General features: G+C 48.9%; 1 protein-coding gene across 19 annotated transcripts in view; it reads right to left on the minus strand.

The window, feature by feature from the left end:
* SFXN5 (sideroflexin 5) overlaps positions 1–24,662 on the minus strand; it is a 122,952-nt gene that overhangs the window by 16,536 nt on the left and 81,754 nt on the right. For 13 of the 19 annotated variants that reach the window (XR_014051482.1, XM_081482997.1, XM_081482993.1 and 10 more), the window contains 3 exons: positions 11,734–11,849; positions 9,698–9,783; positions 2,175–2,292 (listed from right to left, as the gene is read on the minus strand). The exons of 1 other annotated variant lie outside the window; for it this stretch is intronic. Coding sequence is in view for 15 of the 18 variants with exons in the window: in XM_081482997.1 (XP_081339123.1) it covers positions 2,175–2,292; positions 9,698–9,783; positions 11,734–11,849 (320 nt within the window). In the remaining 3 variants the exon portion in view is untranslated. Of the gene's footprint in view, positions 1–2,174; positions 2,293–9,697; positions 9,784–11,733; positions 11,850–15,160; positions 15,315–17,905; positions 17,946–24,662 lie in introns of all 19 variants that reach the window. 5 more of the 19 variants (XR_014051483.1, XR_014051484.1, XM_081483000.1 and 2 more) reach the window with 5 other exon arrangements.

The raw sequence follows: 24,662 nt of genomic DNA on the forward strand, positions 1-24,662 counted from the left end.
CCAGTTCTCACAGTCTAGGTGTAACACCCAGGACCTTATTTTCACCTTCCTCAACTTCCCTAGGAAAACTGCACCCCTCCCACCCCCTCTGGCGAGGACTGAGCAGGGTCAGTGCTGCAGCCACAGCCGCCATCTTCCCATGAGTTCAGTGACGCCATGGTCGTTCTTTGCCTCCATAGGTCTGCCTCTGCACCAAACCTTGCTCTTCTCACCCAGCTTGCTAGTGCTTCTTCACCCCAACCCAGCTAAGATTCTGGGGTCCTCTGCTCCTCCTGAACTCGTACCAGCCTCCCAAATGCCTTACCTAGCCAGACAAAACTGGAGCTGGCCCTGTACCTCTGGGTAGATGATCCCTGGCCACTCCCGCAGCTCTGTACCCTCCCCCAGCCATCCCCTCCGCTGACCCCTGGCCCTGCCCCTCAGGCTCTCTGACTTCCTTGGTCCCCCATCTCTCCCTCTATCCCCTCTGAAGGTCTCCAGCCTTCTCCATGGCCCTCTGACTTCTGACCTCTGACCTCCCCTTCCCACTCTCCTCCTTCCTCTGCTCAGTCTTGAGACCCCAGGAGCTATCAGAACAACTTCCTTAACCTCCCACCCCCGAACTCCACCCAACTGCATCTGCCTCCCCCTACTAAAGTGGAGAGGGGTCGCCACACTGAGCGAATCCTCTGAACTGCTTTCCGTGCCCTGCCTCCCCCACTTCATGGACTTGCTCTCCATCCTGCCCCTCCAATGTCCTCCTTCTCTCCTGAGGTCTTCCCTTTGCATTTGCACAAGCTCCAGTCTCTCCCATTTGTGAACAGTGAAAATAAAGCCTCTCTTGATCCCACGTCTCATTCCAGTGGTAGGTCTGCTTCTCTCTTTCCCCGTGGCTTCCTTTCCTTTCTCTCTTTTCCATCCCAAGCCTCTAGACCAAGCAGTCAGCCTGACACCCTGTTTCCTCATCCCCACCCCCCGCTGAGCCCCACCAATCCCTTGGGATGAGGTTTGCCTTCATGTCCAGAGATACCAATGACACTCTTCACAACCTCACAGAACTTGACCTCACAGGAAGGCCTGCTGTCTAAGGATGCCCCCAAGTCTAATCCCACTTGGCTCTATCCTTACCTCCCTGGCTACTCATCCTTGGGCAGCTGGGGGCCTCTTTTCACCACACACTCCTTGACTGACCCCACCCACTACCCTGGCATCCATCACTGTTTAGTCTGGGGGCCTTCTGTCCTTCCAGCCCAGACCTCTCTCCTGGATTCTAGACCGAAAGCCAAATTCCACAGGGCACCTCTGTTCACATGTTCCACAGGCTCCTCAAGCCCCACGCATCCATCCAGCTCCACTCACTGTCCTCCTGCATGTCGGCTCCTCCTTGTCTCCATCTTGTTAAGTAGTACCTACATCTGCCTAGTAGCCAGGCGCATATCCTGCCGGTTCCTTGTCTTCCCACCACATGCAGTTCTTCATCAAATCCGGATAAAGCTGCTTCCTAATTCTCTCTTAAAGGACCCACTTTTCTCCATGCTCACTGCCAACAGCCTGGTCCAAGCCGCCATCTTCTCTCACTGGACGCGCGCCACTGCCTCCTGAAGGCTCCTTCTTCTTCGGAGCTTCAACCCAGCCTCACCATGCAACCACAGGGACCATTCAGAATCAGGACTCTGTGGTCCTGCTCTGCACAGCTCTTCTGGTAACACTTACCCTCTGGGGTGGCTTCCAGCTTCCCAGCACCACCTGACCCTAGGCCCCCTTACCTAGTCCCTCATCTTCCCTGCCCTCTGCCAGAAATGCAGGCTTTCCTCAGCTGCCTACCTTCACACCAGGTGACTTCAGCCTATGTGTCCCCTCACCTCTTACACAACTGGGCAGCTCTAACCCATCCTTCAGGCCCCATGAAATGCCATGTCTCTCTAGGCTCCATTTGGGCCCCTACTGTCCCCTCCCACAGCCAAACATCTCCCATCCTCACACCACTCACCCTTCACTTGTTATTCCTTGTGTCATCGTTGTGTTCACTGCTTGACCTCGACTCTTTGAGGTTAGAACCTGGGCCTGTCTCATTCATGTTCTAACCCCAGTGCCTAGTTACACCCTTGCTAAGGAGTCAGCACTAAGTATTGGTTCATAAATGACCAAACCACAAACCTTCCCTGTCCTGTCCTTGAGCCTCCCACTCCACTGACCTCTGACATCTGAGGGAAGAGGCTGATGGCCAGTGGCAGGGCCAGGCCGAAGGCTGCCAGGCACACAAGGCTTTGAACGGGGAGGAGCAGCCGGGGACGCGTCTGCAGGAGAGCTGTCCTGTGGAAGAGAGAGAAGGGGGAGCCATGAGACCCAGAGTGAGCTGGCCACTAGCTACCACGCTGGGTCCCACTGGGCCCAAGGGCCAGTGCCAGCCAGTAGTCAAATAGCAGTGGAGAAATTCTGTCTTGGGGACCTTCACCCATTGGCACTCCTTTCCCCAGGCCCTGCCCTGAAGAACATTGCTGGTTGAACTCTCAACCACAGCTCATAAATGAGCACTTGTGGGGGCCCCACCCCACAGTGTGTCCAGTGCGGAAAGAAGGCCCCGTGGGGGGGAGAAAATAGAGGAGGCTGCTGACCTCTGCTTCTGTGCAGGGGCTGGGGGGACCCCACGGGGATACAGCAGAGGAAGATGGCCCTTGAAGGCAGCACATATTGAAACAGCGAACAAACCACACACACATTCACACGTGCACGAACATGCATACACACATGTGCATAGCCAGGAGGGGATGATCCTCTTCTGGGTGTGGGAATATTACATGCCGCCTGGACAACTTTGACCCAAGAGCCACAGTGGAAGACAGTGACTTGCCCAAGGCCAAGGCCAAGTCTGCAGGAGGCATGCAGGGCTGCTATCTGGACTCCTGACTCCCCGCAAGTGCTGTCACTGATCTGCTCTGGTTCCTGCCTTTGGACCCTCTGACCACATCATCGCCAGCTCACAGCTAACACCCCTCCGCGTGGCGAGTGTCAGAGGAGGGATTCTTGGACAGGAAAGGGGTATGAAAGTCCCCCTCTGGGGCCCAGGTCCCCCAGCCCCATGACAGAACAGGCTCTCCAGACAGAGTGGGGGCCATAGGGGTTGGCGGGTCCACCTTTACTGTGTCGTCCATCAGAGCATCTCGTTCTGTATAATCCACCGGGTCCTAGTGAAGACCACAGGCCATCTACTTGGGGGAGGCCTGGGGTGGGATGGGCCAGAAGGATGGATTGTTTGCCAAGGGATGTTGGGTGGGTACTAATGCTGCCCTCAGGAAGCGTCAGCCTTCACTGGAGGAAGGCTGGTTCTGTGGGAAGAAGATGTAACTGGGACTCTTGCCCTCCCCTCCTGGAGCAGGCAGGGGAGAGGCCCTCCTGGGGGCCGTGCCTCAGTGTGTGGGCAGGCAAATCCCACACCACATTTACCTCCAGACACAAATCCCAAGAGCGACTCTGGCTCTAAAGGGACAGCAGAATTGAGAGCAGTGGTTCTCAAACTTTCGTACCCAGGCTGGGGTTAAAAATGCAGACTCCCTCACCCTCATGAGATCCTGATTCTGTGGGTACCACACCTGGGAACCCTCCTTGAGTCTGAAACAGGTGATACCCAGACCACATTCTGGGACACTCTAGCCCAGAATGTGCCTGCTAAGGTACCAATAATGATCCAATTATTTGTAAGTTCTAGTCAGTAAAAGACGGGGGACACACTAAGTGCTCAGTGGGGTGTGTTAGTGTTGCTATTGTTACTGCCCTTGTTTCCAGCTGGAAGGAGGGAGATCCTGGTGGCTGGGCTGTCTCCCAGCCCTCCCCACTGGCCCAGACCCCACCATCTGACCAGTTGTTGAATTAAGCCTGAATTGATCTACTGGGGAGGGGAATTTCCACAGGATTAAGAGCAATGGGACACAATTGCCCAAATCAAACTCAAACCCTTCTGGCCTTCCCTCTGTCTCAGTCCAGGAGGCTTCCTAGGTGGTGCTGAGGGAGGAAAGGAACAGGCCGAGCTGACTCCATCTTGAAAAAGAAGGAAACTCCATCTTGCACTTTCAGTGAACTTTAGACTATGTGCCTGGTAATGTTAGGGGAAGCACACTGACCGAAACCACCCACCCTGGCCAGGCTCTCTAGTAGCCATTCCCATGAACTGTTTTATGACAGGAGGTCCTGGTAAGGAATAGGGAACTAATAGGCCACCACCAACCAGAAGAGTTCGGGAAAGGTCAAAAGGAGACACCACGTGTCCGTCCACTTCCCAGAATCCTTCTCGCTAGCATCCATCTTGGCTGAGTGATGCGTGTGCCACCAGGAAGGACTCTGAATCAGGATGATTGGCCAAAGACAACCGGAAACTAATCCCATCACCATAAAACCCGAGACTGTGAGCCACGTGGCAGAGCTGTTCTCCTGGGTTCCCTTACCCTACTGCTCTCCACTTGGGTGCCCTTTCCCAATAAAATCTCTTGCTTTGTCAGCACGTGTCTCCTCGGACAATTCTTTTCCGAGTGTCAGACAAGAGCCTGCTCTTGGGACCCTGGAGGGGGGCCCCCTCTTCCTACAACAGTAGCAATGGGGATAACATACCTATGACTGAACTGGCCTCCTGGACTGATAAACACCAGATTCCATACCAAGATTTCCCGTTGCCAAAAATAATGTAATAATCCCCTATGTAGTCAGTCACCTTTGTAATCTTTATGGCACCCATTCGTGTAGGCTACAATATATAACCAGCTGACCCTTCTGATTATGTATCATGGCTGTAACCTGATTGTATCTCTCTTTAATACTTTCCAGGCTAGGTTTAAGGATTTTGGGGATGTGGGCTTGAGCAATACACTTAAGGTATATAAGGTTTTCACTAAAGTTGGTTGGGGTCCTTGGCTAAGAGTAGACTCTTAGGCCTAAGGGCCTGCTGGTGTAATAAACTGCACTCCACTATCTGCATTGTCCTTCTGAGTGAGTTTGTTTCCTGGAACGCATGGCTACGACAGTGCCAGTGATAAAGAGCCTGACTGCCATTTCAGGAGACATAAAAAGACTTGGGTTCAATCCCTGGGTTGGGAAGATCCCCTGGAGGAGGGCACGGCAACCCACTCCACTGTTCTTGCCTGGAGAATCCCATGGAACAGAGGAACCTGGTGGGCTACAGTCCATAGAGTTGCAAAGAATCAGACATGACTGAAGAGACTTAACATGCACAACTTCTCCAGCAGGACCAGGAGTGGCAGTGACTGGGACCTCAGGCCCTGAAGGTGGCCAGAGCAGGGGGACAGACAGGGGGGTGTGTTCTCCCTGGAGGCACTGTCCCTCCCCCAGGGTCGTGGGGGGAGGTTTCCTCCCTGGCAGGTGAGGGGCAGGCCATGGGCTCATTCCAGTGGGGACACTGGACAGACCAGCCCCCTCCATGTGGGGCTGTGACCTTGGCTCCTCTCTCAAGGTGGCTGGCTGAGGGCTTCACTGTACAAGGATCCGGAAAGCCTCGGGCCTGGTTCCCAACTCGGGAAGGAGACAGGCTCAGACAGCAGCCAACAGTAGGCTCTGAAGCCCCAGCCCGGGCAGGAGAGTGAACACAGCAGGACAGGGGGAGGGGTGGAGGAGAGGGAAATGGCAGGGAGGAATTGGAAAGGCATCTGGGGGAGTTAAAATATGCAGATGGAGAGATGTGCGAATGCCTGGGAGAGAGGAAAGACCCGGATCCCAGGGAATGAGGGAGGCTGGGGAGCGGCCTCAGGAATCACCGTGGAGGGTGTGGCCTGAACCCCAACCAGCTGAGACCCATCCTGGGAGGGCAGTGAACCCAAGGGCCGGATCCAGGGCAGGGACACAGGGCTGGGGGAGAGAGCCCCACACCTGCCTCTGAGTTGGGGGGATCACATAGGAGTATGGGGCTGCTCTCCCAGCCCAGAGTCCAAAACCAACTTCCTCCCCAGGATGGTGGAGCTGGAGTGTGAGCCCCGACCAGCGAGGAGGGGTAGTGGAGGGTGAGGGGAGGGTGTGCAGCTCCTCCGAGGGGTGCCCTGCTCTGGTGCTAAAGGCTTCTCGGCTTCTGACTGGAGACTCCTTTCCTTTCAGTCTCAGAGACGGGACATCTGAACATGACCCCCACCTGTGCTATCCTAGCTGGAAACCCAGGGACCTCATCTCTGAGAGTGCCCCCGGAGAGGAGAAACTGAGGCCCGCCACACAACAGCTTGTCTCCCCATTGTCGTGCATTCCCTCAGCACTTGGAGCAGTTTTACTTTGCGCTCCATTAATTTGCAAGTAGGCTGCTTTGTAAGTGTTCTTTTGTCTTTTTTCCCTGGCGGTCCTGACTCCCTCACCCAACCAGGGCTCCCAGGGTCGAGAGTCGAGAGAGTCGGGCTGCCTCCCCCAACAGCCTCCTCAGCAGAGGCCCTGCTGTTGGCACCCTGCATGGGAAGGCTGTGGGGTGCTCAACAGGGGGGCCTGCTGGGTGGTGCAAAATGCCGAGCTCTAGCAGACCAGGTAGTCAGGGGGGGCGTGCTGTGGTTCTCCAGGTGGGAAACTGACCAGCCAGACCCAGAAGCGGAAGCGGTGGAGTGGAACCCCCGCCCCCAGGAGTCTCAGTTGGTGCCTGCCCTGCTTCGCCCCCACCTCTCAGTCTGACAGTTCCCCCTATATGTGAGGTTAGTTATGTCTCTGAGGGTGCAAACTGAGACTTGCCCACCTTATATTCCTGGGGCAGTCCAGACTGGACTCGTTCTCCTCCCTCAGAGACCCTCCCATGAGCTTCAAGAAAGGACCAACCAAATACAAGGCTGCCAGGAGACCCACTAACCCACACCTACCTGCCTTCCAGGCTTTCTCAGGACTCTGAGCTGAGCCAGACATGGGGTGCCCGTAGTCCAGGCTGATTCCGGGCCAGGATGTTCAGAACTGAAACAATCTCATTCCATCTCCCGTGAAGCCTCCAACACATGGGACACTAACCACCACTCCACTTACTGCAAACTCAGTTCAGATGTCACCAAGAGGCATCATACACATTTTCCCTCTGCAAATTTCAGATCTGCCTTGAAGACAGAAGTCCCCTACTTCTTCATTTGTCAGGTGGGGTCCTTGTGTGCACTTGTAGTCACTGGTATTTGGGGACAGCCTCAGGTCACCAGAAAGCTATGTCTACAGGGTCAGGGGTACCAAAGCAATCACTTCCAGGATTTATTTTTGTAACTTCTAGAGGAGATTAATTTTCTTAAATCTCATGGTTCAATTGCCATCCCCACTCAGGTACTCACTCCCACCCTGCACCTCCCCACTCTTCCAGGGGAGAAAGGGATCAGCCCCATAGCTGGACACAGGGCTCCTTTTCTTTTCCTAGGCTGGGCTCTTCAAGGTCCACACAACAGTCCCAATCTGGCCCCCAAAGCCCCCCTTCCACCAAATCCTATCTTGATCTCAGAGTTGGCTGCAGCCCCTTTCCTCTGGACCAGACCTCCCCTCAAGATCATCTTGACGCTATTCACACACTGCTGGGTCCCACCTGCAGCTGACCCATGTGTGGGTCTCCCCCTTATCAAAACACAGGCTTTCTGAGACCAAGTCCCCAAATCTGCTCCTCCCTTGTCTCTATGTGGGGTGGATTCCAAAGACGTGATTATGTGCTGGATCCAAAAGGCAGCCAGTGTGGTAGGAAGAGCCCAGCTTTGCAGCCATCTTCCTGGGTCACGCTTGGCTCTGCCATTTCCTAGTGAGTGACTGTAAGCAGATGATACACAACCTCTTTTTGCCTTCCTTTCCTCATCTGTAAAATAGGGATACACACCTCACTCATACTCACCATACTCACCTTATTGCACTGTTGTGAAGGTTAAATGATATCATTCATTCATTCAACAAACACTGAACATCACTATGTGCCAGGAACTATGCTAGATGCTATGCCAGGCAGAAAACAAAAGGAATTTACCCGCCTCCATGGGCTTCCCTGGTGACTCAGATGGTAAAGAATCCTCCTGCAATGCAGGAGACCTGGGTTCGATCCCTGGGTTGGGAAGATCCCCTGGAGAAGGGAATGTCTACCCACTCCAGTATTCTGGCCCAGAGAAATCCATGGAGAGTAGAGTCCATGGGGTCACAAAGAGTTGGACATGACTGAGTAACTTTAAAAATAGAAGTATAGATGACATTCTATGAAGCAGACAGATAATATACAGCTAGAAAAAGAATCTCAGATATTGGTAAGTGCTGTGAGTAAAAATAAGTCAGTGTAGCACGGGAAGCAGTCCTAGTGGCTGTCACTTCAATGGGGTGGTCAGGGAGGGCATTTTTGAGGAGATGGTATTTAGGTAGGGACCTGGCTAAGAAAGGACAGGGATGTAACAAGTGTTTAATAAGTGTTCGAAGCTAATTGTCATTTGTTTTGTGGGAATAAGAAAGCCCCCAAACTGGGGAGAAGACCTTGACCCACAACTTTAGATGGAGTGCCACCAACCCCGTCCTTGTCCTAAACAGCCCCAAGCCCACCCACAGCCTTGAGGTGCCCCCTTCCAGGCTGGGCTCCAGAGGGAGGGAGCAATCACCTCTTCACTTTTACCTGTACCAGACCTCCAGGCCTTTGCTTATCTTCCTCCCTGCACCTAGAACCATTCCCTGCTCCTTGCCATCCTCCTAGACTTGCCCTCATCTTCAGAGATCTGCCTGCTTCTTCCCTCCTCCCCTCAGCCTCTCCTCCCAGCAGCATCCCTGTCTTCATCATTCAATTTTACCCTCATCAATTAACAGAATCACTCCATAACTGTTCTTATTATTGTATCTCCTTTGTGCTGTATTGTGCTTAGTCGCTCAGTCGAGTCTGACTCTGTGACCCCATGGGCTGTGGCCTGTCAGATTTCTCTAGTACATGGGGATTCTCCAGGCCAGAATACTGGAATGGGTTGCCTTTCCCTTCTCCAGGGGATCTTCCCAACCCAGGAATCGAACCTAGGTCTCCCTCTTTGCAGGCGCATTCTTTACTGTCTGAGCCACCAGGGAAGCCCAAGAATACTAGAGTGGGTAGCCTATCCCTTCTCCAGGGATCTTCCCGACCCAAGAATCAAGCTGGGGTCTCCTGCATCGCAGGCGGATTCTTTACCAGCTGAGCTACCAGGGAAGCCCTTGCAATGGGATACCACTTGTCAATTAAAAGGAACCAACCACCATAACACAACATGAATATTTTGTAAGTATATTAAGCAAAAATAGATATCTCTTTTAGAGACACAATCATGACTCCTGACTCTTTAGAGTCAGGAAAAATATGTTCTCAGAACATCCCTCTGAGGGTGACACAAAGGTTAATACTATTATTTTATAAATGGAGAAACTGAGGCATAGTGAGGTGGAGACTTGCCTCACAGCAGATGTTTCAAAGGGGTATGCTGGGCCCAAGTCTAGTCTTCCTACTACAGTCCTCAGATGCTCTCTCTACCACTGGTCCTGTGCTGTGCACTAATAGAGTACACACGCACGCACACACACACACACACCCCTAAGAACCACCAGCCCCGCCTTGTGCATCAGGACCTCCCTCCCTCCCTCCCAGGTCCTAGCACAGGGTCCTGAGCAGGGAGAGTCCATTAATTCTCACAAGATAATTCCAGTAGTCCTTTCAAGGAGAGTCAGAACAAACCAAGGCCCTTGCCCTGGGCAAGCAGGGCCCCCTCCCCGCCTCCACGATGGCCGCCATCCTGGCCCCACTCACTTCTCCAGCATGGACATGACGATTGGGGGTAGCACCAGGATGGGCATGGGGAGGACCACTCGTGTCAGCGCTGTCTCCAGCAGGGCCTGAGGGGCAAGCAGAGGCTTGGTGAGCAGGGGCATCTGGGGGTGGGACAGCTGCCTGGCAGCAAAGCCTGCCCTGGAGCCCCTAGGTGTGTGTAACTACTGCTAAGCACATCTGGCTGAATGGAATAATTCATGGAATTGCTCGCGAAGCAGTATTCCCGAAAACAGAAAAAAGCTATCCTCGTCTTCCCATCACAGATTCCCATCACCTGCCATGTGTGGGGGAGGGGTGGCAACACAGAGGCAGCCCCAGGAAGGGGCCTGCGCCCAGGGAGGTGCCCGAGTTGGGCGGGGGGGTGCTGCTGCCGCTGAGAGGAAGCACATGGAGGACTCAAGATGCTCAGAAACAAAGCAGGCGCTGGAAGGACCAGAACAAACAGCTGGGACCTGCTGAGCTGCCTGTGGTTCCTTGTGCCCAGTGAGAACAGAGATTCTGGGACTGACTTTCTCTTTTTGGCCCTTAAAGACAAAGGTGTGGTGGCGCTGCATCTCCTGGCTCTGGAGGAGAGTCTTTCTTAGTGACAAGAGGTCAACTTTGTAGTGGGAAAGGCTTCTGCTGAGTGTCTGCGGTCCCCATAAGGGGTCTGCCTGGGGCCTGGCTCGGGGGGTTCCCTCAGGATCCCCGGGCAGTGGCGGCTGTCAAGGCATAGCTCAGTGGCATCTCTGCATCCTGATGGTCACTGTGATGCAGTCTCCTGGCTCTCAGAGAAGGCTCAAGGAATGGTTGTAACATGTGGGTCCCTGGAGTCTTTCTCCAGAATGGCAAGGGACCGGCAGAGTCAGGACAAGGGAAGCCCAGGGCTGCAGAAGAGTTGGGAGTCCCTGCTGTTTGGACCACGTGGAGAAGCAGTCACTATTGGACACCCTCTCAGGAAGTCAGGAAAGAGTATAGGGCTGGATAGGAGGTTAGGGTCAGTTAGGAAGTTGAGGCTAAATCACCTCTGATGAGGGGCCAGGGGCTGAATATTTCTCCCAGGAATCTGGGTTCTTCATCATCAGCTGCAGGAAGGCCTGGAAGAGGGTCCCTCCAGTCTCCTGAATAGGGGTAAGGATGAGGGGGGCGCCCAGAGCCTGTGCAGGAAGCAGAGGACGTGGTGTGGACACCAGCACCCTCGAGCTCCTTGCCCCTCATAAGCCTTGCACGGACACTTACTTTCCCAGTGGGGTCAGAGGCTTACGGAGATGGCCTCGCTGACAGAGTGTGGTGGGGGCCCCACGTGCGAGCCGATGAGGGAGAGGGGCTAGAGCAGAGGGGACCCAGCACTTGGAGGCTAGAGCAGGACATGACGCTAGTCGCCATTAGGATGAAGGCTGGAAAGCACAAGGAGATATGTAAACAGACTGGAATTTTTAAAAACTTATAATTGCTAGAGTGAGTGAGGCTGGTGAAAAGTGAAAGAAGTGAAAGAGGGCCTCTTGAAACAAAATATTCTTCCCCAAACCATCTCCATGGCTTCCTGCAAGCCTGAAATCCCTTCACCTTGGCCACACTCACTCCCTGGTGACGTATCACCTGCAGAAGTGCCTGTTAGCACAGAACAAGAAATCATCCACTTCACCTCTCCTCTTCTCACCTAGGGGGATATGAAGGCCCCGGGAGCAGGGCTCTAGGTCCTGGGAAAGGGAAAGAAAGCTCTGGGGGGGCTCCTCTGCCCTCACCAATTAACAGGTCAGAGAAAGCAGGTCCTAAGGGGCTGGGATAAGAGATGGGGATGTTTCCCAGGGGTGAAGAGGTTGCTGCAGAGAAGCAAGGGTGTCCAAGTGGCAGGGCTGGCTAGGGCCAGACCTGAGGCCTGTGGTTCATATGGATGGGAGTGGGGGTGGGGTGGGGAGGTGTGCTCAAGAGGGAAGGCAAGGGCATGGTGGACAAAAACCCCTGGGGAATGAATACATCGAGGGAAAACTAACCAGAGCCTCCCCACCAGCCCCCTAAGCCCCCAGATGACCCACGTGTCTGGCTGCGATCTTGGAGGAGCCCACGAGGTTGCCGTCACTGTCCAAGACGTCAATTCCCTCCTCCAGCTCCCCGTACCGCATCAGAACCACGTTGCAGATATTGGCACTGGCTGGAGAGAGAGAAGGGAGCAGGAGTGAGGGGGGAAGATAGCATTCTACCTTGCAGAGAAGACCACTGGGCTCCACCCGCACCAAGCAACGAAGCTTCTGAATAAATGCCGAGTTTTCCCTGGTAGCTCAGCTGGTAAAGAATCCGCCTGCAAAGCAGGAGACCCCGGTTCCATTCCTGGGTTGGGAAGAACCCCTGGAGAAGATCCTCTGGGTAACCACTCCAGTATTCATGGGCTTCCCTGATGGCTCAGATGGTAAAGAATCCACCTGCAAGGAGGGAGACCTGGGTTCAATCCCTGAGTTGGGAAGATCCCCTGGAGGAGGGCATGGCAACCCACTCCAGTATTCTTGCCTGGGAGAATTCCCATGGACAAAGGAGCCTGGTGGGCTACAGTTCCATGGGGTCACAAAGAGTCGGACACGACTGAGTGACTAAGCACAGCACTGCTCTGACAGTGGGTGAAGGCGTCGCTCTGTTGCCTATCAGCCTGGTGAAGGATGTGGGGCCCTTGGGAACTTGGAAAGCAAAGGTGGAAAATAAATAACCAGTGTGAGGGGGGGAAGGAGAAACTGTTCAGGGCTCAGAGAGCAGCCAGTTATCCAGGACGCTGCTTTCCTCTCCTCAGGGGCAGGCCCCACCGGCAGGCGAAGTGGATGCCCATCCAGGAGGGCTCTGTGGCTTGAAGACCAACCCCCTCTGGTGCCTGATGCTCCACTGTTAGTTCCTCAGTCCCTTGGCTGCCTTTCTGGGCATCCTCTTAGAATACAAGCTGCCCCCCACACTTAGCCCCTCGCTACTCAGAGTGAATCAAGCTCCCAGAGACTTGCTTCCCTGACAGCAGGTGCCAGAGCAGGCAGGAACCTCAGTGCTCACCCAACGCCTCCCCCTCATCATATGGGTGGAAGATTGAGGCTCAGAGAGGGGGGTGACTTATCTGAGGTCACACAGCAAAGTGGGACAGAGCCGAAAGGCTACAGTGCCTCATCCTCTGGGTACCCAGGATATTAAAGAGTTTGGGGTGGGGGCTAAAGGCATGCCTTCTACATTCTTGATTCAGATGGTTGGGTTCCCTCCTTTGGTCATGCCTCCCCATCTCAGCTGCGATCATGGGGACCTGGGCTGAGGGAGGGCTCCTGGCTCCTTACTTCCGCAGAGTCTGTCCGACCTTGGGGGGCTACCCATCAGCTGGTGGCTAGCACAGGGAGCCTCTTTGGCTTCTCTCCCCTGGGATTCACATGGCTGGGCCTGGGCCCAGTGCCGGGTACGGGTGCTGACCTCGCCTGAACTCTGGTCCTGCTCCAGGATGGAAGTAGGGGGACTTGGGGGTGGTAGGAGGGTGGGGAGTGGGGGGTGACAAATGTGGAGCCCGCCTGCTTCACTCCTCCCCCAAAAGCGCCTTGCTGTGTTTAAAGTTTTAATTTTTGCTAATTAATGTCAATTAATTTTGTATAATGAGTGTTTAATTTTGGGGAGTGTGTGAGCCTGGGAGCGACTGCAGTTCTGGGCTGTGAACGCTGATTAGCATCAACACCTGCTGCTTCCTCACTCCCTCCAGTGGAGGGGGGGGTGCCAGGGTTTGGGGAACTGGAGGGCGGCAGGGCCTAGTGGGCAGGTGGAGTAGGAGGAGGACCACAGATGCTCCTGGTGCCCAAGCCAATACTAGGGGGTAGAGCGGGCCAGGGTGCTTGCAGTTGGGGGACAGGGCCCTGCAGGTGAGGGGCCACTCGAGGCCCTGAGGGTCTCTGAGCCTCAGTCTCCTGTTTCAATAAAGTGGGGAGGTGGAATAAACAGAGGGGAAGACCGAGGTACTCTGCAGCCTTTGGAGAAGAAAAGCAGGAGACCCAATACAGTTTCGAAACGTATTTACAGCACATATGCCGTCTCCGAGTAGCTCTCGTGTTTCCACACGACACACAGTCACAGTGGGAACCATGGGCAGACCTAGTCGGCATTAGTCCCTGCTGTCTCCACAGCAGCCACAATCTCTTGTCTTAAACAGGGGCTCTCAACCGGAGCTGGTTTTGTGAGACATTTGGCAAAGCTGAAGACATTTTTGATGATCACGACCTGGGGGGCGGGGGTTGTTACTGGCATCTCTGGGTAGAGACCAGAGACTAAACATCCTACAATGCACAGGACAGCCCCTGCAGCAAAGAATTATCCAGCCCAACATGTCAGTAGAGTTGACGCTGAAAAGCCCTTGTCTTACACACACCCAGAGACTGAGACTCAGGCAGGTGAATCTGAGGTAAAGGAGGAGAGAATGAGAGCCTGCGTTTCAGGCCAGTTGGCCTTGAGTTCCAAGCCTGGCTCTACATCTCCTGCTCCTCACCCTTAGAGGTGAGCTCCTGATAGCCCCAGGGCCCTCCTAGGGCTTAGGGTCCAGAAGGGCCCCCAGAGAGGCCTTGGGTTGGGGCACCTGGCCCGTGTTAGTGACTCTCCCTCTAGTGGTGGCATGGAAGTACTGCACCTATCACACCCCTGGGACAGCCAGGCCCTTAAGTACCAGGAGACTCAAGAAAACCTTTGGAGATGATATTGGGGTTTTCTGCCCTGAAAGGCACTAATCTCTGCCCTCTGAGAATACATTCTACCACCACCACCACCACCATTCCAGGAAAGTCAAGGCCACAGGAATGTGGTTCCGGGGAGGAGCAGCTGCTTAAACTCGCTCTGTGAACTCCGCTCCCTGCCGGCCTCCCAAGTGTAAAAATGGGGCTGCATTTAGTGTGTCCATGAATTTCTGGGTGCTGGCTGAGTTTACAGGCTTGTCCAGGTAGGGGGAAGCCAGGGACAGCTGAGACATGTCAAGTCTGACTGTGTGTGTGTGTGTGTGTGTGTGCGCGTGTTGACGCGCCCCCTGGAGACAGACAGACAGGAGAGAGCATGGTTTGGGAGGTGATGGGAGTTGCCCCAGGCTGCGGTGCCATCTCACCTGCTTTCTGAAATTTCTGAATATGTGATGTGGCCTCAGAAGGATAGAGCAGGCCTTTGGTTCAAACACAAAACCACTTGAGATGAAAGAAAAAGCATGAAAAGAAGTGAAAACCCAGCCTCCCTCCCTTCCTGGAACCTTTTGAGAATGACAATGTCCCCCTCTCATCTAAGCTGGGAGATGGAAAAAGAGACAGAGAAATCCCTGAAAGCCACCTCAGAATGACAGCAACCCCAGTCTCCTCCCGGCGAACACCCACTTTCTTACTGTCAACTCAGACAGCACATGCCCTGTAATCTCTTCTGTTGACTCTGTACAGTGGTTAGCCATTTATTGAGCACTTGCTGTATGCACTGGTTACTAGCCATCCCTACCTCTGAGCAATGAGAATGCCAGTCTGTTTCAGTGATTTCGTTTCCATAATCTCTTCCAGAGCTTTAAGTTCTACTGTATTCCTTTCAAACCCTTCCAGATCGCTCTTATCCCACTCCTGAAAAGTTCAGCTCCAGCAATATTGTCACTGAGGGGCTAAACAAATGAAAAGAGAAAGAGAGAGAGACCAACTGTGGGCTACGGGTCTTCTTTCTAGCACACCAGCAAGATCTATTATTGATAGTATCAGCAGGTTAATTAAGCAGTCTGTTAGTGATAATGTTAAGAAAGCTGGCACATTTTCAACTCAGATTGACACCATTCAAGACTCAGGCATAACTGATGTTGGAGCAGCGATGCTGGGAGATGTCAGTGGATGAGAGAGAAAGAGAGGGAGAGAAAGCGAGAGAGACTGCTTCATGCTGATGGCGAGCTCAGTGTCAAGGCCTGAGGAAAATATGCTCTTGACTACCGCAGATGTTCTCACATCAGACACACCACGATGCAAAATCATATAGATTGTGAACAGCTAATGAAGTGCCCGTGTGAAAAGGACAGCGTGGGGAGGAAGAAAGAGCAGCAGACAGAAAGACAAATGTGCAAGAAGGTTCTCAAAAAGACTACAGGGGAGCTTGCCCCTTGAACTAGCACCGGAACAGAGGCATAGATCAATGGAGTTAACAGTCCCGAAACACTCCCAGCTGTAGGGGAAAGGAATTTCTGTAAATGCAGTTGTCTCAACTCACAGGACAAGGGCCATTCAAAATATGGGGTGGAGCAATGGGCTATTTATCTGGGAAAATCAAATACCATAACTCTTCTGTTCTAAGAAGCATTTACTCATATTTTAACAGTACAAAAATCACAATGTGCCTTACAATGCGTGTGGCAGGGGAGACCTTACTTGCTCTTCATCACAACTGCCTGTGCATGGGTGACCTTAGCCACATGCAGAGGCATCTGTTCATACAAGTGTCACCTCAGCTGCCCACAGCAATCCACACAGAATTTGAACTTAAACTTAGATTCCTAATTGTTGCCTAAAACATCTTTTTAAAACTTACACTATAATAGAGCATGGACACGAAAAGTTATTGTACATGCAGAAGATCGTCTGCCAGATACCAGGCAATGCAATTAAAGGCAGCAGAAATTGCCAAACCATAGATAGCTACCCTAAAGAAATGCTTGCCCATATGCACAAAGAGACATTTACAAGGATGTTAATTATAGCACTGTTTGTAACAGCAAATAATTAGAAACAACCTAAATGGCCACCATTAGGGAACTCACACGGGAAGATAGCCAGAACAAACTTATGTGAACAAACTTATTGAGTATGTATAGGATGATTTACTGAATGTAAACCACATAACTGGTACACACATGTGTCTGCATAAATCCCTGGATAACGTTCTGGAAGGGTCACACCTCACCAAGTGATCCTCTTGGGGAAGAGAACCAAATTTGGAATTTAGGGATTATTGAAGGGCTTCCACTTTTTTACCCTAAATTTGTCTAGACTGTTTGCCTTTTTGCAATGAGAATGTAACCAGGCTTTTCTTATCTAAAAGTTGAAAAGGAAATGCCAAACTTCTTGAAGTAGATCAGAAAAATTTCAAACCCCAGCAGGGGTTGGTGTGACCTATGTATGGATCCTATACTCAGGCATCTGTTTCAAAAACTTCCTAAAGAAGCTGAATAACTTTAAAAATATTTTTTTCACTCAAGTAAAGAAGAAAATGAAACCACAAGTATAATAAAGTAGGAGATGAAAAAAAACTCCATAATCTTTTATATGTTTTGAAATTATCCTGTTAATTTAAAAGGGGCTAAAAGGGTCAAGAGTAGAGGCAGAGATTACAAAAAGCAGTGGTGGTCATGATGCTGTATTTAACAATCAATGCCCAAAACAGAATTGTAAAATGTGAAAAAGGCTGAGATTCAAACTCTGTGATATTGAAAAAGTGATTTGGATTGAATGTGCAGTATATGCTTATTTATTCCTTCAAATGAAATATAGTCCTCTCCTCTTCAGAAAGATTGTTACATTAATGCCTCACAACTAAGGTATCTTAGAATTAAGAAACATGGCATTTGATACCTATTTATGAACCATATTACAAGAAATGGGAAGCTTTAAAATATATTTATTATATACGACAAAGGGCTACTGATATGAAGGGTCGATGGAGGGTCATGGTGACTGACTCCCCATAACCAAGTGTAATATCCTTCCCTTGATCTAGGATGGGACTTAGACAATGAGGGGTGTCTGCAGGACTTCTGGGAAAGCCCTCCTCCCTCTAAAAAAGAGGTGGTGGTCAGTAGAACCTCCTGTCCTCTGGACAGTGGTGAGTGTGGATATGAAGTTTGGAATTGCGGTTGCCATCTCACAACCATGAAGGGAGTACACCTGAAGATGAAGCCCCAGGCACAGCAAAGATAAGGAAAGAATGGCCCTGATGGCTGAATGGAGACTTGACCTCTGTAAAGTAATCGTTATTATTTAAGTCGGTTTGAGTTGAGGGTTTCTCTTACTTTCAACCAAAAATGATCATAAAATACATAAAGAGCTTTAACAATTATTAAGAAAAAGATATAGTGATTAACAGACTCAAAGAATGAACTTTAGGTTACCGAGGTGGGGAAGGGTGGGGGAAGGGTAGGAGGAGAACAGATTTGGAGTTTAGGATTGACATATACATACTACTAATAATTAAAATAGATGACCAACAAGGACCTACTGTATGGCACAGGGAACTCTGCTCAATATTCTGTAATAACCTAAATGGGAAAAGAATTAGAAAAAGAACAGATACATGTATATATATAACTGAATCACTATGGTGTATATCTGAAACTAATGCAACATCGTCAATCAACCATATTCAAATATAAGATAAAAATTAAAGAGAAAAATACAATGATCAAAATCACTGAAAAATATTTAAGTAAAAATTCATAAAAGAAATATTTTAAAATATTTTAAAATTCAATGAATGTGAACTTACTAATCGTCAAAGACTGATTTTTGAATCTAAGAAAAAAATTAACCCGCAAGAGTTCTTCATCTTTGAGTGTAAGCAAAAAATAAGGGAGCTTGACTCATTGGTTTAATGGTTTACAAATAGCTTGGGCTTGTTTTCCCACTTTGTTGATGGTGTCTCCTTTCACACAGTTTAACATACGTATGCGTTTGTGTATGCTCAGTCGCTCAGTCGTGTCTCTTCTTGACCCCATGGACTATAGCCCACCTGGTTCCTCTGTTCATGGAATTTCCCAGGCAAGAGTACTGCAGTGGTCTGTCATTTCCTACTCCAGGGTATCTTCCTGATCCAGGGATCAAACCCATGTTTCTGTGTCTCCCGCATTGGCAGGCAGACTCTTTACCACTACACCACCTGGGAAGCCCTTTAACATACAATATATTGTCATATATGTTGCCAAATAAGCAATCCTTTCCTCTCTGGTATATACTTTTTGTATCCTCAAGAAACTCTAGTCCTATTCCAAAAATGTTGATCTACATTTCCTTGTAGAAGCTTTAACATTTTACTGTACACATTTAGGTCTTCAATCTATCTGGAATTTGTTGGACTGCAAGGAGATCAAACCAGTCAGTCCTAAAGGAAATCCACCCTTAATATCCATTGGAAGGACTGATGCTCAAGCTGAAGCTCCAATACTTTGGACACCTCATATGACAAGGTGACTCATTGGAAAAGACCGTGATGTTGGGAAAGATTGAAACTTAAGGAGGAAGGGGTGGCAGAGGATGAGATGGTTAGGTAGCATCACCAACTCAACAGACACGAATTTGAGCAAACTCTGGGAGAGAGTGAAGGACAGGGGAGCCTGGCATGCTGCAGTCCGTGGGATCACAACGAACAGACAAGACTTAGCAACTGAACAATAAATAAAAAGAAATCTCCTTCTCTCTCTTCTATTTGGAAACCCAAATGCCCAGTGAAGTTAAGAAAAGATTCTCAACCATACTGGGAATTGGAAAGCACAAATTAAAATGAGAAAGATCCATTTCAGATGGATACAATTTTGTTTTAAAAACTGATAATAGCTAATGTTGAAGAAGATGTAGGGAAACAAAAATCAACCCATGCAGGCAGAGTAAAAGCCAGTCTGCTCATTTGGTGCAGATGGAGATGGGCTTGGTCCTTGGAAGAAAAGCTATGACCAACCCAGGTCAGTTCAGTTCAGTCGCTCAGTCATGTCCAACTTTTTGCGACCCCATGAACCACAGCACACCAGGCCTCCCTGTCCCAGAGTCCACCCAAACCCATCTCCATTGAGTCGGTGATGCCATCTAACCATCTCATCCTCTGTCGTCCCCTTCTCCTCCTGCCCTCAATCTTACCCAGCATCAGGGTCTTTTCAAATGAGTCAGCTCTTCACATCAGGTGGCCAAAGTATTGGAGTTTCAGCTTCAACATCAGTCCTTCCAATGAACACCCAGGAATGATCTCCTTTAGGATGGACTGGTTGGATCTCCTTGCAGTCCAAAGGACTCTCAAGAGTCTTCTCAAACACCACAGTTCAAATGCATCAATTCTTTGGCACTCAGCTTTCTTTATAGTCCAGCTCTCACATCCATACATGACCACTGGAAAAACCATAGCCTTGACTAGACGGACCTTTGTTGGCAAAGTAATGTCTCTGCTTTTTAATATTCTGTCTAGGTTGGTTATAACTTTCCTTCCAAGGAGTAAGTGTCTTTTAATTTCATGGCTGCAGTCACCATCTGCAGTGATTTTAGAGCCCCCAAAAATAAAGTCCCACTGTTTCCACATCTATTTGCCATGAAGTGATGTGACTGGATGCCATGATTTTAGTTTTCTGAATGTTGAGCTTTAAGCCAACTTTTTCACTATCCTCTTTCACTTTCTTTAAGAGGTTCTTTAGTTCCTCTTCACTTTCTGCCATAAGGGTGGTGTCATCTGCATATCTGAGGTTATTGATATTTCTCCAGCAATCTTGATTCCAGCTTGTGTTCATCCAGCCCAGTGCTTCTCATGATGTATCTGAATATAAGTTAAATAAGCAGGGTGACAATATACAGCCTTGACGTACTCCTTTCCCTATTTGGAACCAGTCTGTTGTTCCGTGTCCATTCTAACTGTTCCTTCCTGACCTGCACATAGATTTCTCAAGAGGCAGATCAGGTGGTCTAGTATTCCCATCTCTTTAGAATTTTCCACAGCTTATTGTGATCCCCACTGTCAAAGGCTTTGGCATAGTCATTAAACAGAAATAGATGTTTTTTCTGGAACTCTCTTGCTTTTTCAATGATCCAGTGGATGTTGGCAATTTAATCTCTGGTTCCTCTGCCTTTTCAAAAGCCAGCTTGAACATCTGGAAATTCATGGTTCATGTATTGCTGAAGCCTGGCTTGGACAATTTGAGCATTACTTTGCTAGCGTGTGAGATGAGTACAATTGTGTGGTAGTTTGAGCATTCTTTGGCATTGCCTTTCTTTGGGATTGGAATGAAAACTCACCTTTCCCAGTCCTGTGGCCACTGCTGAGTTTTCCAAATTTGCTGACATATTGAGTGCAGCACTTTCACAGCATCATCTTTTAGGATTTGAAATAGCTCAACTGGAATTCCATCACCTCCACTAGCTTTGTTCGTAGTGATACTTCCTAAGGCCCACTTGACTTCACATTCCAGGATGTCTGGCTCTAGGTGAATGATCATACCATCATGATTATCTGGGTCATGAAGATCTTTTTTGTACAGATCTTCTGTGTATTCTTGCCACCTCTTCTTAATATCTTCTGCTTCTGTTAGGTCCATACCATTTCTGTCCTTTATTGTGCCCATCTTTGCATGGAAAGTTCCCTTGGTACCTCTACTTTTCTTGAAGAGGTCTCTAGTCTTTCCCATTCTATTATTTTCCCCTATTTCTTTGCACTGATCACTGAGGAAGACTTTCTTATCTCTCCTTGCTATTCTTTGGAACTCTGCATTCAAATGGGTATATCTTTCCTTCTCTCCTTTGCTTTTTGCTTCTCTTCTTTTCACAGCTATTTGTAAGGCCTCCTCAGACAGCCATTTTGCTTTTTTGTATTTCTTTTTCTTGGGGATGGTCTTGATCCCTGTCTGCTGTACAATGTCATGAACCTCTGTCCATAGTTCATCAAGCACTCTGTCTATCAGATCTAGTCCCTTAAATCTATTTGTCACTTCCACTGTATAATCATAAGGGATTTGACTTAGGTCATACCTGAATGGTCTAGTGGTTTTCCCTACTTTCTTCAATTTAAGTCTGAATTTGGCAATAAGCAGTTCATGATCTGAGTCACAGTCTGTTCCCGGTCTTGTTTTTGCTGACTGTATAGAGCTTCTCCATCTTTGGCTGCAAAGAATATAATCAATCTGATTTTGGTGTTGACCATCTGGTGATGTCCATGTGTAGAGTCTTCTCTTGTGTTGTTGGAAGAGGATGTTTGCTATGACCAGTGCGTTCTCTTGGCAAAACTCTATTAGCCTTTGCCCTGCTTCATCTGTCTCCAAGGCCAAATTTGCCTGTTACTCTAGGTGTTTCTTGACTTCCTACTTTTGTGTTCCAGTCCCCTATAATGAAAAGGACATCTTTTTTGGGTGTTAGTTCTAAAAGGTCTTGTAGGTCTTCATAGAACCGTTCAACTTCAGCTTCTTCAGTGTTACTGGTAGGGGCATAGACTTGGATTACTGTGATATTGAATGGTTTGCCTTGGAAACGAACAGAGATCATTCTGTCATTTTTGAGATTGCATCCAATTACTGCATTTTGGACTCTTTTGTTGACTATGATGGCTACTCCATTTCTTCTAAGGGATTCCTGCCCACAGTAGTAGATATAATGGTCATCTGAGTTAAATTCACCTATTCCAGTCCATTTTAGTTCACTGATTCCTAGAATGTCGACGTTCACTCTTGCCATCTCCTGTTTGACCACTTCCAATTTGCCTTGATTCATGGACCTAACATTCCAGGTTCCTATGTGATATTGCTCTTTACAACATTGGACCTTGTTTGTATCACCAGTCACATCCACAGCTGGGTATTGTTTTTGCTTTGGCTCCGTCTTTTCATTCTTTCTGGAGTTATTTCTCCACTGATCTCCAGTAGCATATTGGGCACCTACCCACCTGGGGAGTTCATCTTTTATTGTCCTATCTTTTTGCCTTTTCATACTGTTCATGGAGTTCTCAAGGCATGAACACTGAAGTGGTTTGCCATTCCCTTCTCCAGTGGACCACATTCTGTCAGACCTCTCCACCATGACCTGATTGTCTTGTGTGGCCCTATATGGCATGGCTTAGTTTCATTGAGTTAGACAAGGCTGTGGTCCATGTGATCAGATTGGCTAGTTTTCTGAGACCAACCTAGACAGCATATTAAAAAGCAGAGACATTACTTTGCTGACAAAGATCCATCTAGTCAAAGCTATGGTTTTTCCAATAGTCATGTATGGATGTGAGAGTTGGACTATAAAAAAAGCTGAGAGCTGAAGAATTAATGCTTTTGAACTGTGGTGTTGGAGAAGACTCTTGAGTCCCTTGGACTGCAAGGAGATCAAACCAGTCAATTCTAAAGGAGATCAGTCCTGAATATTCATTGGAAGACTGATCCTGAAGCTGAAACTCCAATACTTTGGCCACCTGATGTGAAGAACTGACTCACTGGAAAAGACCCTGATGCTGGGAAAGATTGAAGGCAGGAGGAGAAGGGGACAACAGAGGATGAGATGGTTGGATGGCATCACCGACTCAACAGACATGGTTTTGGGTAGACTCCGGGAGTTGGTGATGGACAGGGAGGCCTGGTGTGCTGTGGTCCATGGGGTCGCAAAGAGTTGGACACGACTGAGCAACTGAACTGAACTGAACTGAGAGATGGGCATTACCTCTGATGTGATCATTCCACTTCTCTGTACTGACCCTCGACTGCTGATTCTCAGCACTGGCTGCAGCACTGAAACCAGATCAGAGGTGGGACCCAGATGTCTGCATCTCTTTTGAAAGCTCCCAAGGTGGTTGTTTGAAAACCTCTGGCCTGGAGAAGCTCCTACTTGTGTGCACACGGACACGTGTGTAAGGCTGTCTGGTGCAGCGCTACATATAATAGTGAGAAACTGGAAACAGCCTAGATGTTCCCAATTAGTCTTTGGAAGCTGAGATGAATGCATATGTATTAACACGGATAAATCTCAAAACCACAGTGAAGAACAAGTTTAAAAGGATATGTTCAGCACAACATAATGTAAACTTAACATATAAACAATACAATTTCTGGTTTATGATACAGACACATAAGATATAACATAAAAACACAAATGGGGAAGATGTAAGTCAATAGCTTTCCTCAAGAGAGGAGAAGGAAAACAGAATTAAAAAGGCAGAGGGCAGAGAAAGCTTTGGGTGCATCTAATATTTTATTCTATATTTCCTATAATATTTCATGTGTTTGAAATAATATATCACAATCTTTAAAAAAGCCACAGATGAATTATTGTGAATATTGAAAAGATAAGTTGGAATTTTATGACTGTCATGGAAAGACATCCAAAATTGATTGTGAGGTTAAAAAGAGATTTATGAACAGTATATACAGTATGATCTTACTTATATTAAATATATATTTATATTGGCATGTTTATAGTATATAAATACAATAAACAGGCAGAGATTCCTATACTTTGAGATATTTATTTGAATTTGGAGGGACATATATCAAACTTATCTCTGAGGAGAGAAGTGAAATTGTGTAACTTCTATAACAATTAAGTATTATCAGAAAAAAACAGAACAATTTTTATGAAAACAAAACCCAAAACACTCTAGTGGAAACTAGGAGACTTGAGCTCAAAGCTCTTCGGACTCCACTTCCTCTCTTTCTTCTTATTTTGTAGGTCACAAGTACATACAGTAAACAATCCAAATCACGAAAAAGGGTAAATAATAAAAAGTAAGTCTCCTTCCAATCCTTGACATTTAGTTTACTCCCCTCCCCATAGGCAGCCACTGTAGCCAGATTCTCATGTCCCTGCCAGACATGATCTATGTATTTACAAGCAGACATGTATGTATTGATACATCATTACCTTATGTATATACACACACTTGAATCACACCAGACTATATAGGCTTTGTCTTTGGAGGAGTGGTTATCAGATGGGAATGTGTACCCCAATACTTGCTTGATTTCGTGATATCCCTCACCATTCTGCCTGTGAGGCTGGGCTGTATGGCACATGTGCATACATGTGTGCATGCTTCAGTTGCTTCAGTCGTGTCTGACTTTTAGCGACCCCATGGACTATAGCCCGCCAGCCTCCTCTGTCCATGGGATTCTCCAGGCAAGAATACTGGAGTGGTTGCCATGATCTCCTCCAGGGAATCTTCCCAACCCAGGGAGCAAACCTGGGTGTCTTCCATCTCCGGTATTGCAGGTGGATTCTTTACCACTGAGCCACCAAGGAAGCCCTATATGGCACATATT

This window comes from Giraffa tippelskirchi, chromosome 4 (assembly GCF_054371585.1).
Source record: "Giraffa tippelskirchi isolate mGirTip1 chromosome 4, T2T-mGirTip1v1.2.pri, whole genome shotgun sequence".
NCBI lineage: Eukaryota > Metazoa > Chordata > Mammalia > Artiodactyla > Giraffidae > Giraffa > Giraffa tippelskirchi.